This window comes from Drosophila rhopaloa, unplaced genomic scaffold (genome assembly GCF_018152115.1).
Source record: "Drosophila rhopaloa isolate 14029-0021.01 unplaced genomic scaffold, ASM1815211v1 contig_163, whole genome shotgun sequence".
NCBI lineage: Eukaryota > Metazoa > Arthropoda > Insecta > Diptera > Drosophilidae > Drosophila > Drosophila rhopaloa.
The window spans coordinates 1,478,778-1,492,806 of record NW_025335043.1 but is presented as its reverse complement, the minus strand read 5'-3'; the positions used below and the strand labels follow the sequence as shown (position 1 = coordinate 1,492,806).

The 14,029-nt window shown below is 42.5% G+C and overlaps 1 protein-coding gene across 1 annotated transcript; it reads left to right on the top strand.

The window, feature by feature from the left end:
* Positions 1 to 328: 328 nt before the first annotated feature.
* LOC108047329 (protein lin-28 homolog) lies at positions 329 to 3,696 on the top strand. The gene is made up of 5 exons (XM_017127463.2): positions 329 to 700; positions 1,947 to 2,083; positions 2,923 to 3,071; positions 3,152 to 3,302; positions 3,363 to 3,696. The coding sequence occupies exons 1-5, from the start codon at positions 637 to 639 to the stop codon at positions 3,426 to 3,428; spliced, it is 567 nt and encodes a 188-aa protein (XP_016982952.1). The 5' UTR covers positions 329 to 636; the 3' UTR covers positions 3,429 to 3,696.
* The last annotated feature ends 10,333 nt before the right edge of the window (positions 3,697 to 14,029 follow it).

Genomic DNA, 14,029 nt, shown 5'->3' with positions numbered 1-14,029 from the left:
ACATCCAAATCCGAATCCGAATGTGTGCTCGGCATAAAGGTCTATGGCTCGACATAGATAAATGGGTCTCTCTCCACTCCAGTAGCGCTCTCTCTATGTGGCGGGCTGCTCTCCACCCGTGATCGCCATGTAGAGTATCTGTCAGATACATTTGCGTGTGCCACACAGCACACACCACACACTACACTCAACTCAAACCGAAACCGAATCGGGGCGAATCCACTCAACTCAGCTCGATGTTTTCCACGCTCACTCACACAGCAGAGTGAGAATAGTGTTTTCAAGATACCGAGCTAAACATTTTTCGGGTCTGCTGCGACCTTCCTAGAAATAGTCAAACGCAACGCGGAGTCAGTGTGACAAAGTGCGTCGTGCGCAGCGGCAGCGTTTTCCTTTCCTTTCCCCTCACAGAAAAAAAATAACCCAAGAAAATCGAATACGATCTGTATCTGTGTGCGTGCGGGCAGTGAAAATTACAGATACATCTGCGAGTGTGCAACCGTAGCCACATGTGTGTTCGTTGGCAGGAAAACCATGCATTTACAGTGAAGTTTTAAATAACGAAATTCGGAACGAAAAACAATCCATTTAACTGGAAAAAAAAATAATTAAATAATTACAAAAAAGGGAGACAGCATGGAAAATGTACAACTGGAAAACGGCTTGGAAAGGAGGACCAGTCAGAGCTCGACTTCATCAGGTTTGTTTAGATTGGAGCGAAACTAATTTCTATTTACGCTTCGACGTCACACACACCCCCACTCTTCCCCCCTCTGCCCAACAAACTCGTTTTGTGTTCCAAAAAAAAAATAAACGACAACAAATTCAATACGAAATCTTATCAAAGTCGAAGCTGATTGGCTCTGCGATCGCCCTAATATTTCGTTTCTGTTTTTGTCTGTCTGTTTTTTTTTATACTGCGCAGTTCTTTATTCGCCAGCGTGTGTTTTTTTCGGTTTCTGTTGTGTTTTCGCCATTCGCTGATTTGATTTTTTATTGGCAAATGGGGATTTTCATATATAGAGGTGTCATCAACCCCCGAACGCTGACCGACATTCCACAAACCCCACCCCTCGACCAAGGACACGGCAGTCCAAGTGAGGATTATCCTCGCCTCAGTGCATTTGAGGCAAGAGATCTTGAAGATTTACAAAGCTAATTGTACGAGGAAACCAGTTTGGGACTTACCTATAAGAATGGAAAGGGGACAGAGCCGAAGGATAATCATGGTGGTGGTGGTGGTTTGACCAAATTGAAAGATTTTCATTCAATTAGGTTTCTTATCAGACGCAAAAGAATTTCCAGATCTTCGAGAAGTCCATTCACGTTGTCGGGAAAATGAGTGAACAAATTCTTAAGGGGCGACCTAGAAATGCCAACAACCCTCGAAAATGAAAATTTTGATTTCAGATAAGCCAGCATGAGAATGCAGTGCGAGTATCTGTATCTGGGCGATACTACGAGTACAAGAGCCCGTTTCGAAGATAAGCAGCCCAGCCAGCGAAATGGGAACGAGCGAAGTGAAAACAATTTATGAATGAATGAATGAACCAAACCGAACCGAACCAGCCCAAATGGATGGGCGTGCGAGTGTGTGAGTGAGATGAGCCCCTGCTTAGATAATGAAATGAATCCACTCAGCTCTTTCTGCCGCTTCGAAATATGTCTTATAATAACAACGAAACCTGTTTTCTGCCTTCAATGCGTGTTGGTGGAGGGGGGATGGGGATGGGGATGTGGATGAGCGGCGTTCTAACCCAAGTTGAACTTGCCTCGCGGCAAATGGGGCAAGGACACGATGAGCACAGAAACACAGAAACACAGATCCCTAGTTGTTCAGCTGCCGCTGGCTCATTTGAATAACAAAACCTTGAACAGGGATTCCCAGACAGGATATCGAATTGAGCAACGAACTCAAGTTTCTTTTTCATTCCGTTTCCATCCAGCGAATCCTCCAAATCCTGCGACTCCTGCCGAGGAATGCGGCTGTGTGCGCCTGGGCAAATGCAAATGGTTCAACGTGGCAAAAGGTTGGGGCTTCCTCACTCCCAACGACGGCGGCCAGGAGGTGTTCGTCCATCAGGTGAGTTTTAACTAAATATACAATAATTTTGATAAACACGTTAGACCTAACGATAAAGGTACTACTCAAGTTTGTAAAAGATAACATGACTTATAAGTTAACATACATATTTCAAAGAAGTAAGCGCCAAACCTATCCGGATACTTATTAAACATATTGAATAAGTACTTTTCAACCCCATTTAAAAGGGTTTATTTATCATAAATAAAATGTATTAAAAGTAATCATTTAATCATTCTAAAGCACATGGGGTAAATTTGTAAAGCGTATATACTAATACTTTAATACTAATACTCTAATAACCAATTTTAGACTATTTTACGCTAGTCGAGAAAAAATCAAAGACTGAAATAAAAGGCATGTGGTTGGCTAAATCGAATTTCCAAACTGACCATCGCGAACTAGTTTCGGACAAATCTTTTTCAGAAATTACTTTTTAATCTCATGAGACTTACGAATTAATGTTACAGAACAATTCTTGTAGCGTCATGACACTTAATAGATAAAATCAAAAATTAAATATTTAGTTTTGTAATCGACAATGTGAGACAAATTCTTTAAATTAATATAAAAAGAGTTGTTTTGCTTTCACAAAATCACTAATTTTTCATGTAATCAAGTTTTAATGATGTCAGTAATGAAAGCAAAGTCCTGATAAATAATTATAATAATTATAAAAAAAGAAACTATATTTTTTTCAGTTAAAGCAAAGTCCTGATGCTACTACCATCATCAAAACTTGAATACCTTGAAAAATCGTGAACTCTATTTATTTCATAAATTGAAAGGTCTTAAATTTGATAATACAATAATGCCAATTATGTCCACCTTCTTTTCAGAGCGTCATCAAGATGTCCGGATTCCGTTCGCTGGGCGAGCAGGAGGAGGTGGAGTTCGAGTGCCAGCGCACGTCCCGCGGACTGGAGGCCACCAGGGTGTCGGGGAAGCAGGGCGAGAGTTGCCACGGCAGCACCTACAGGCCACGCATGTGAGAAGGGCTCGTCCAAGCGCCAACCGTCGCCACCCACTGATTTTCCCAATTTTTTGCACCCTCACCTTTTCCCACAGAAATCGCAGGACTCGCCGCATGCGCTGCTACAACTGCGGCGAATTCGCCAACCACATTGCCTCCGAATGCGCTTTGGGTCCTCAGCCGAAGCGCTGTCATCGCTGCCGGGGTGAAGACCACCTCCATGCCGACTGCCCGCACCGCAGTGTGGTGAGCATTTGCTACTGAATCTATATTCCATTCCCAAGACTAAACCGCGTCCTTTGGCAGAACCAAACCCACAGCGACAACAGCAGCAGCAGTGGAACGCAGGAGAAGAGAGAGGAGGCCACCTAGGAAACCGGAGGGGATCCGTGGACAAAGGATTGGTAGTTGGAAGTTACAAACTTCTTTGACAAGTACAAAATGGAAATCTAAAAACACATGCATCAAATCAAAGAAACCCACGTACAACAAAACTAGCTACTACTCTTAGATATTAGAGGGGGAAAAAAGAAAAATACACCCCCAAAAAAACCACCCTAGGCTAAGTTTATCCTTTAATTTTATACAACCTATAAAATAAGACTTTTGACTAGAGTACAAGTAAATGAATTAAGCTAGAGAGCATCCCTTGTTCTGCTATCTAAAATCAGAGCTTTTGCACCCTTGGGCCGAACTTAAAGCTCTCGGTTGATAAGAAAGTCCTGCTCGCGAGTCACGTGGCCACTGACAACATTGGAGCTTTTCTTGGGGCAACAACAGAATCACCATGAAAACGCAGAATCATTGTAAGCTGGAAACCCGAAACCTGAAACCCACCCCCCGTGTGAAACCACCACCCCCCGGAAAGTGAAACAGAGTGAGCAGCAACAACAAATAGATTGGGCGAGGACATGGCCAGGAGAAAGGAGTATGGAGGAGGAGGCTCTCTGACTCTCTCTCTCTCTACATCTCTCTTTTTTTTGACTCTTGGCCCTTTGGCTGTTTTTGTTGTGGTTTGGACGGTTTGCAACATTGTTCGGGCTCGCTCGCTGACTCTCTTTCGCGCTTGTGTCCTTCGCAAGGAAGCAGGAGCGGGATACCCAAAAGGATGCAACGCTTATGCGGGACCCTAAAGCCAGAATCGAGCTCAGTCTCAGTTGATCTCTGCCAGAGAATTGTTGTGTGCAACGCGGCGGAATTTACATTTACAACATTTTAACACAGATTTAAAGGACCCAATTTAAAGGACAGCTAAATCAAATCAGCAACTTCAACCAAAAACAATAACTTAGACAACTAAAAGAATTTCAACAAAGTTAACAAAGCGTTTCAGCAACAAATTTTCAACAACCAATAAATACAATTTAAAAAAATATAAACAAAAAAAGAAAAGAAACCAGAAAACATTTGTACAATTTTTTTTGCATAAAAAAAGTAAAAGTTTTTTTAACGCATAAAATATGGAAACGAAAAATGATGGCGAAAACTAAGAGTTCAAGGTTAAAAGAAAATGCGAAAATTACCTGTTTTAACTGGGCAAACAATAATAAAGCCAGCATCAACTGACAATAACAAAAGCAACGTCAACGTCATCGCATATTCATTTGGGGCAAGCCACACACACAAAAACACAAAAAAACCAAGGCACACAAAGGCACTCTCGCGCACATACACACATACACTGAGAATTTACAACCAGATTTACATGGGGAGCGCCTGTTATGTAATATCTGTAGCGCTTGCTCGGAAAAAAAGATACTTTTCTAGCGCCATCTGTTGGATGTTGGAGAGAAGGTATTGCGTTGCCACTAGAGTTGACAAGAGACTAGTAGATATCGGTAGGATAGCCGCGAGAGAGCAACAGTGGCAAGTGTCAACTGTCTCCGCTTTCACCCTGAATTCGATCTGGGGTTACCGCCACTTTTCCGGCGGCGTGTTCTTTCTTTTCCGTTTGGCAGCAGCAGAGTGAAGTCGAGAGTTCGCAGTGACTAAATTAAAATTCGAAAGTACACGCGAGTGATCTCACTTTAGTGCCGAAGGGAAGGAGTTAAACAATTTGGCTTTGAGCCGCATAAAAAGGGTGAGATGAAAAACAAGCGAGTTTATAGGCAGGTGATTATTTTTGGGGGTTTTATAGGCCACCGTTGGATTGATGTTCGAAGGCCGCAAAGTAAAATAAAGGCGAGTTCGATCGAGACGAACGGGCGCCCGCGCAGTCCACATAACGAGCGAGCAACCTCCACGCCAGATATTCAACTCGGAACAACAGCGCACAAGGAAGGGCGAAACTAAGTGTCTATTCATATTTCCATCTTTAATCATCCCCATTATCCGGTGTGTCAGCCCCAAATTTCATAAGCCAGAAAAGTGAGCTAGGCGCCGTCTGACCATCGAGCCGTTTAATCGAGGCGAACTAAACACAGGTTCGATCGAACCGATTTATCAGTTTCTCTTTGCTCGGAGTGCGCATGCGACGTCGCGGCTACGGTCTGTGCTTTTAAAAGTAATTCTCGGGGAGTTAGAAAGACCATACTTAGGCCAAGAAAATCCTCGCCGTTTCGGCCAAATCCCGGTCGGAAGGGTTATCGGAGTACTCGCCACGGATAAGCGGGAAGTTTAGGTTTAAAATTCGGTTTAAGTTATGTAATAAGTGTTCGTTCGTCAAAAGTAGAGAAAAAATTTGATTTTATTTTGTTCGGTGAAAGTGTGGTTTGGGGATAAATTCCTATTCATATCCCAGAGAAGGTAGTGCTGATGCCATCAGAAGGTCTTCACGGGCTGTACATTCCGCTTTTTATTTAATTCCTGATTTAAAAAAATATATATGTCTCTGTGAGTGTGTTTCCCTTATTCAACCTTATTTAGCCATCGTCAACGAGGAAAGCGCTTTCGTCGGTGGATGGACATAAGTGTGGTGAGTTTTTAAAAAGAAAATCTATACAAAATCTCATAAGAAAAGTCAAAAGAAATAACTTAAAATCTAACCTAAAAAAAAAAAAAAGAATATGGAGAAATAAAGAAACAAAAAATTGCTACACTCAGAAAAAAAAGTAAAGTAAATTAGATTGAATTCAGATTGAACTAAAAGCTGATTATGAATATCGTGATGCATCCTTCAGTTTAAATGGTGAAAATAAAGTTAAAGTCAAAATTGGATTAGAAACAAATTAAATAAAATATGAAGATTTTTCTCTCGAGTGATATGATCCCCATGCCTCAGTTAACCATGTTTGCATCAATCAACAAGTTTTTTTAATTGCCTTACATACTCATTATTTGCCATATTTTAACTTATATATATATATATTCATTGTTTATATTTATTTATTTATTTTAGGCATGTCTTTTTACGGTTTAATTTAAGAAATGGTTTATATATCTAGTTATTAATAAAATTGTATAATGTTTTGCTAAGGTGAAAAGTGGCCGCAGCTAGCGTTGTCTTATAATGTAGAGTAGCACTTGTTAAAGGGGTCGCTCAGGCTGTTAAGCTCTGAGGATATGAGCGACCATTGGTAGGGTGGGCAAGACCAGGACCTCCACAACATCCAGGGAGGCGAAAAGGAGAAGTCAGCCAAAATGGGAAAGTAGGGAGTATAAAGTGATGATTTAATGTGTGTGTTTCTCTAACCCGGTTTCAGTTTGGTGATGCACGCGAGTATCTAGTTATTATTAGGGAAGGCATTCCGAGGTAACAGCAAGACCATCACACCCATAGCCGAAGAGCCAGAGCCGGATATATTTTTTCGCGTGCGCTGGTATCTCGAGACAACATCCAGCCTGATTTGTATTAATAAGTGTAGCGGTTCGTTACAGTTATGAATTATAAAATAAATAATAATAAAAAAAAGATTGGCGCCCTAACGTGTTGGCCACATATAGGATTATAAGTGACTCACACACACACATATTACATAATCGCTGTTCAAAATTTTCTATCAGTCAGGGGGTGGGCTAATACCAGTCAGTGTTTACGTTCAGTCATTTACCCAAGGTTGCCCCAGCTGCTAGAAAAACATATGTTGGTTTCCACTCGGAGTTGTTCGGAAGCATAGGAAAACGGAACAGAAGTTGAAAAGAAGAGGAATCAGATTTGAATTGCCTAGCCGACCGCAGACGACAACATCGAGGTAGGAAGCATACAGACGTGTGTATACCCTACACAGTGCAACCCGAGTCAAGCACATCAAACGCATAGGACTAGCAGGTGCATTTGCTTTCATAAGCGAAGCAGCTGACCACGGATGATATGCATAGACAAAGGGGCACGACCATTTTCATAGATGGGACATAGTTTCCGGTTAATATTCGCATAGGACACACTGAGCTTTAATCTTTCAAAAGAGACACTCAGGCCACGGATAATAGCGGAAGACATATGCCCAACATAAACGGAAGAGTAGAAGTGTCAGCCGCATGGACCGCAGACAGAATTTTGTTTGACCACGGCGGACTCTTCGCGCTGCTGATTAGCGATAAGCAATGCTCGCCAAATTTTTTTTCCCAATTCCTTTTTGTGCTGATCGAAACCTTTTGGTTGTATAAAAGTGCATTATTATTGCAAGCAACTAGCTATGCTTGCTGGCCAGACTTTTGATATTGATTTTCGTTATTGTTTTATCGTTTTTATATATTTATCTTTGTCTTTATTTATCGTATCTAGTGAACAACTTCAGATCAGAAATTATTTATTAAACTGTTGAACTTAAAAAGCATACAACCTAAAGAAAAAAATCAACATTTTTAAGTCCAAGTTTGATGCTCAAGCTACCGGTTTGATCAAACTTGTTTGAACTAAGTAGATCTGGTGGATCGGAACTTGGATAAATTTTCATGTATTTATATCTAGGAATTTATATCTTTCTCATTCCTGGTACCTTGGTTCGAGTCGTTTTAAACTCTCGCTCGGTGTAACGCGTAGAATCACCATATTTTTACTTCGTTTTGGTAATTTAAATAAAAGGTCGCTAAGAGATAATGGATTTAGACGCTTCAGGGCCGTCAAAATGTGTGATTTGCGACAAATTGTTGTCGGCGGACCAAGTAGCCCGTGCCAAATGCGGCCACGAGTTCCACAAGGATTGTTTAGAAATTCAAATAAAGGCTAAGGGCAGTTGCCCTGGTTGCCATCCCAAAGGAGAAAGCAGTAAGCAAAAAGGATCAACTAGTAAACAAGCAACCAGTGCAGCGGACTCTGAGGCTATCAGTATCATTGTGGCGCAGCAGCTGAAAGCGATGCAAAATGAACTGCTAATCCAATTAACTGATCGGATGGCACCAATAATTCAGGCAACTTTATCTGCCCATATTCAAGAGCCGTCAAGACAAGAAGCAGTCCATAATTTCAGAGCACCGTCGGATATGGGGGAGATTGAAATGCCGGAGAGGCCCATTTCAGCTTTTACAAGCTCTGATTTGAGCAGTCGTCCCGATAAGGTCGGACAGATCATTAGTAGTTGGAAGTTGCGGTTCAATGGAGACAAAGAAGGGTTAAGTGTGGATAAGTTTCTATATCGGGTGGAGGCGTTAACACGCCAAACGCTTAATTCAAGGTTTGACTTGCTATGCGGCAACGCCAGTGTACTGTTCGAGGGAAAGGCTCGCGAATTTTATTGGCGCTTTCATAAAACATCGGATAGCTCAAGGTGGGATTTGCTTACTGAAGCTTTACACAAACAGTATCGAGATACGCGTAATGATGTGGATCTGAGAGAGTCAATCCGAGATAGAAAGCAGAAAGATAGGGAAAGTTTCGACTCGTTCTACGATGCCATTGTGCAAATCACGGACTGCCTGGAAGTACCCATGCCAGAAAAGGATCTAATCGAAACGCTTCGCAGAAACTTACGACCGGAAATCAGGCACGAGCTTTTGAATGTAAGCATAGAATCTGTGCAGAAGCTAAGGGATATTTGTCGGCGCAGGGAAGGTTTTCTTGAGGACGTGAAGCGTACTTATGGTTACCAAAAGCCAGCTCCATATCGGACGCAAGTATCTGAGTTAGTACAAGATTGTGAGGACGCTTCGGAATTTTCGGAAGCGAATCAGGTACCACGAGTAGAGGCTTTCGGGTTGGTGTGCTGGAATTGTAAGCAAGAGGGTCATCGGTATCAGCAATGCAAGATGAAAAAGGGATATTTTGCTTTGGATGCGGCCTTGCTGATACCTACAAGGATGCTTGCCAAAGGTGTCAAAAAAACCCGAGGTTGAACACACGACCCCGGCAACAGCCGTGTGTTCTCCGAGAAAGGCCAGCGGATTCCGTTGTCAATCAGAAGTAGCTTTAAGCGCACCCGAGTCAGGCAGAGAGGGGAGATCTCAAACCTTCTGGCCACAGCTAATGAAAAATAAAACATCATCAAATTTTACAGCAAACCCAGTTAGAACTATCTCTCGGAATGCGAGAAGAATTAGAGATTTTTGGCAAGCGGCCAAAGCTATTAATGCTATTAGATATAAGAATCAGGATAGACGCCCGTACGCTGAGATTCGGATGTTAGATAGAGTTGTACTTGGTCTTTTAGATACTGGTGCATCAATGAGTGCCGTGGGAGGGAGTTTGGCCCAACAAATTCTCAGACAGAGAGTACCGTTTAAGAGAGTGGCAACCACAGCAAATACAGCCGACGGTCAAAAGCAAAAAGTCATAGGACGTTTTAAGACACCAGTTCAGTATGAAGGAAAGGTTAAAGAGTTAGAATTATACATTATCCCCTCATTGAGCCAGGATTTGTATTTAGGGATAGACTTCTGGACCGTTTTTGAGCTTTTGCCACCCGAGATGAATTTCGATGAGCTTATCGGTGATGCTCATATCCTGTCTAGTACTCAACAAGCCGATTTGCAAGCAGTCGTTGGTAGATTTCCTTCTTTTGCGGATTTGGGACTAGGAAAAACCAGCATTCTGTCTCACTCTATCGATGTCGGAGACGCCAAGCCCGTAAAACAAAGGCACTTTCCGGTTTCGCCAGCTGTAGAGAAGTTGCTCTACGAAGAAGTTAACCGAATGATTAAGCTCGGTGTGATTGAGGAGTCTGATAGTCCCTGGTCTTCGCCGGTTGTGTTGGTGCAGAAGCCAGGAAAGGTGCGCCTTTGCCTCGATAGTAGAAAAGTGAACGCCGTTACAAAAAGGGACGCATATCCTTTACCACAAATAGATGCAATACTTAGTCGTCTTCCCAAAGCTAACTTCATTTCTAGTCTCGACCTCAAAGATGCCTATTGGCAAATCCCTTTAGATCCGTCGTCGCGCGATAAAACTGCCTTTACAATCCCGGGGAAGCCACTATACCAATTTAAAGTCATGCCTTTCGGCCTTACGAACGCTTCCCAGACGATGACTAGATTAATGGACAAGGTGATACCGGCTGAACTCAGGAACGAAGTTTTTGTATATCTTGATGATTTGCTCATTGTCTCAGATAGTTTTGAGAGTCATTTAAGCGTTTTGAGTTCCGTTGCTAGCCATATAAAGGCTGCTGGGTTAACGTTGAACGTGGAGAAAAGCAAATTTTGTGTTAAAAGCGTCAGGTATTTGGGCCACATTGTAGGAGAAGGGGTAGTGCGGACGGACCCAGATAAAATATCGGCAATGACGGATTTTCCATTGCCTAGGACGCTAAAATCATTGAGAAGATTTCTTGGAATGGTCGGGTGGTACCGAAAATTCATCAGCAATTTTGCAGCCGTGTCAGCACCCTTGACGGATCTTTTAAAGCCCAGGCAGAAATTTATAATGACTCCTGAAGGTGAGGAAGCATTTAAGAAATTAAAGGAAATGCTGTGTTCGGCCCCAGTTCTGCGTAGCCCAGATTTTAGCCAGCCATTTTATATTCATTGCGATGCCAGTAATTCCGGAGTAGGAGGGGTTTTAGTGCAGAAATCGGAGAGTGGCGAAGAATGTCCGATAGCATTTGTCTCGAAAAAATTGAACAAAGCGCAGAAGTCTTACACGGTCAGCGAAAAAGAGTGTTTGGCTGCAATAATATGCATAAAACGGTTTCGGGCATATGTTGAGGGTCATGATTTCACAGTCATCACGGACCACGCGTCTCTCAAGTGGCTAATGTCGCAGACAGATCTGCATTCTAGGCTTGCTCGGTGGGCATTGAAACTCCAGGGTTTCAATTTTAAAATTGAGCATAGAAGCGGTAAGCTCAATGTAGTTCCTGACGCCTTGTCCCGGGTCAATGAAGAAGAGATAGCAGCCGTAGATGCCAGTCATGGATTATTGGTTGATCTCGAATCCAAGCACTTTAGCGATCCCGACTATGTCGATCTAGCCGAGAAAATTAGAGCCAACGCAAACAGTCTGCCCGATTTAAAAGTAGCGGATGGATTCATATATAGAAAAACGGAACACTTGTCTGGGGATCCGATTCACGATAACTTTTGTTGGAAGCTGTGGATTCCTATGGGACTGGTGCCCGACGTCCTCGAAAATGCACATGATGATCCTTTAGCTTCACATGGGGGTGTTCATAAAACATTGGAGAGGATAAGAAGGTATTACTATTGGCCACGACTGGTGAAGGACGTGAAGGAGTATATTCAGGCGTGCGAGATATGTAAAATGACTAAGGCTCCAAATTGTATATTAAGACCACCAATGGGAAAAGCTCCAGAGTCTGCAAGGCCTTTTCAGAAATTATACGTCGACTTTTTGGGTCCGTATCCCCGATCAAGGAGCGGAAACATAGGAATATTTATTGTGCTAGATCACTACAGCAAGTTTGTGTTTCTGAAGGCAGTGAAAAAACTAACAGCTGACGTAGTAGTTAAATATATGCAGCAAGACCTATTCCATACTTTTGGTGTCCCAGAGACTGTAATTTCAGATAATGGGTCACAATTTAAGTCGGAGGCCTTCCAGAAACTCTTAAGAGAGTACCAGATATCTCATACTCGCACTGCTGTTTACTCGCCCCAAGCTAATGCATCAGAGCGGGTAAATCGATCAGTGATTGCTGCCATACGATCGTATGTGCGTAGCGACCAAAAGGATTGGGATGAGCAGCTAAGCAGCATTTGCTGTGCTCTCAGGTCAGCAGTTCACTCGAGTTTAGGGACTTCACCTTACTATATGATTTTTGGACAACATTTCATTTCAACTGGTGCCACGTATAAGTTGCTAAGAGCTCTCAATTTGCTCGAAGATAGATCGTTGGCATTCTCAAAGGAAGATTCTCTAGAACTTGTCCGCAGTAAAGCGTTAGAGGTGATGAAAAAACAGTTTGAAAAGAATGAGAATAGGTATAATTTGCGGTCAAGAGAAGTATCTTTTAGGGAAGGTCAAGAGGTCTATCGAAGAAACTTCAAACAGAGCAATTTCGCAGCTGGTTATAATGCGAAATTGGGTCCAGCTTTCGTGAAAGCAAGAGTAAAGAAAAGGATTGGGCAAGCTTATTATGATCTCGAGGACCTACAGGGGCATGATGTGGGCAGGTTCCATGCAAAGGATATTAAACAGTAGCCTCGCAAGCTGTGGTGTTCTCAGCCTTGGAGTATTTGCCCCAAGTCTGATCTTGATGGGGGGGTATTTTTGTAGCGCTTGCTCGGAAAAAAGATACTTTTCTAGCGCCATCTGTTGGATGTTGGAGAGAAGGTATTGCGTTGCCACTAGAGTTGATAAGAGACTAGTAGATATCGGTAGGATAGCCGCGAGAGAGCAACAGTGGCAAGTGTCAACTGTCTCCGCTTTCACCCTGAATTCGATCTGGGGTTACCGCCACTTTTCCGGCGGCGTGTTCTTTCTTTTCCGTTTGGCAGCAGCAGAGTGAAGTCGAGAGTTCGCAGTGACTAAATTAAAATTCGAAAGTACACGCGAGTGATCTCACTTTAGTGCCGAAGGGAAGGAGTTAAACAATTTGGCTTTGAGCCGCATAAAAAGGGTGAGATGAAAAACAAGCGAGTTTATAGGCAGGTGATTATTTTTGGGGGTTTTATAGGCCACCGTTGGATTGATGTTCGAAGGCCGCAAAGTAAAATAAAGGCGAGTTCGATCGAGACGAACGGGCGCCCGCGCAGTCCACATAACGAGCGAGCAACCTCCACGCCAGATATTCAACTCGGAACGACAGCGCACAAGGAAGGCCGAAACTAAGTGTCTATTCACATTTCCATCTTTAATCATCCCCATTATCCGGTGTGTCAGCCCCAAATTTCATAAGCCAGAAAAGTGAGCTAGGCGCCGTCTGACCATCGAGCCGTTTAATCGAGGCGAACTAAACACAGGTTCGATCGAACCGATTTATCAGTTTCTCTTTGCTCGGAGTGCGCATGCGACGTCGCGGCTACGGTCTGTGCTTTTAAAAGTAATTCTCGGGGAGTTAGAAAGACCATACTTAGGCCAAGAAAATCCTCGCCGTTTCGGCCAAATCCCGGTCGGAAGGGTTATCGGAGTACTCGCCACGGATAAGCGGGAAGTTTAGGTTTAAAATTCGGTTTAAGTTATGTAATAAGTGTTCGTTCGTCAAAAGTAGAGAAAAAATTTGATTTTATTTTGTTCGGTGAAAGTGTGGTTTGGGGATAAATTCCTATTCATATCCCAGAGAAGGTAGTGCTGATGCCATCAGAAGGTCTTCACGGGCTGTACATTCCGCTTTTTATTTAATTCCTGATTTAAAAAAAATATATATGTCTCTGTGAGTGTGTTTCCCTTATTCAACCTTATTTAGCCATCGTCAACGAGGAAAGCGCTTTCGTCGGTGGATGGACATAAGTGTGGTGAGTTTTTAAAAAGAAAATCTATACAAAATCTCATAAGAAAAGTCAAAAGAAATAACTTAAAATCTATAATGCTAACCTAAAAGAAAAAAAACGAATATGGAGAAATAAAGAAACAAAAAAATTGCTACACTCAGAAAAAAAGTAAAGTAAATTAGATTGAATTCAGATTGAACTAAAAGCTGATTATGAATATCGTGATGCATCCTTCAGTTTAAATGGTGAAAATAAAGTTAAAGTCAAAATTG

Bases quoted from the DNA above. Each gene is read 5' to 3' on its own strand.
- LOC108047329 (XM_017127463.2), top strand. From the start codon at position 637: ATGGAAAATGTACAACTGGAAAACGGCTTGGAAAGGAGGACCAGTCAG. The intron at 701-1,946 runs GTTTGTTTAGAT...GTTTCCATCCAG, and splicing joins TCAGAGCTCGACTTCATCAG to CGAATCCTCCAAATCCTGCG. The intron at 2,084-2,922 runs GTGAGTTTTAAC...CCTTCTTTTCAG, and splicing joins AGGAGGTGTTCGTCCATCAG to AGCGTCATCAAGATGTCCGG.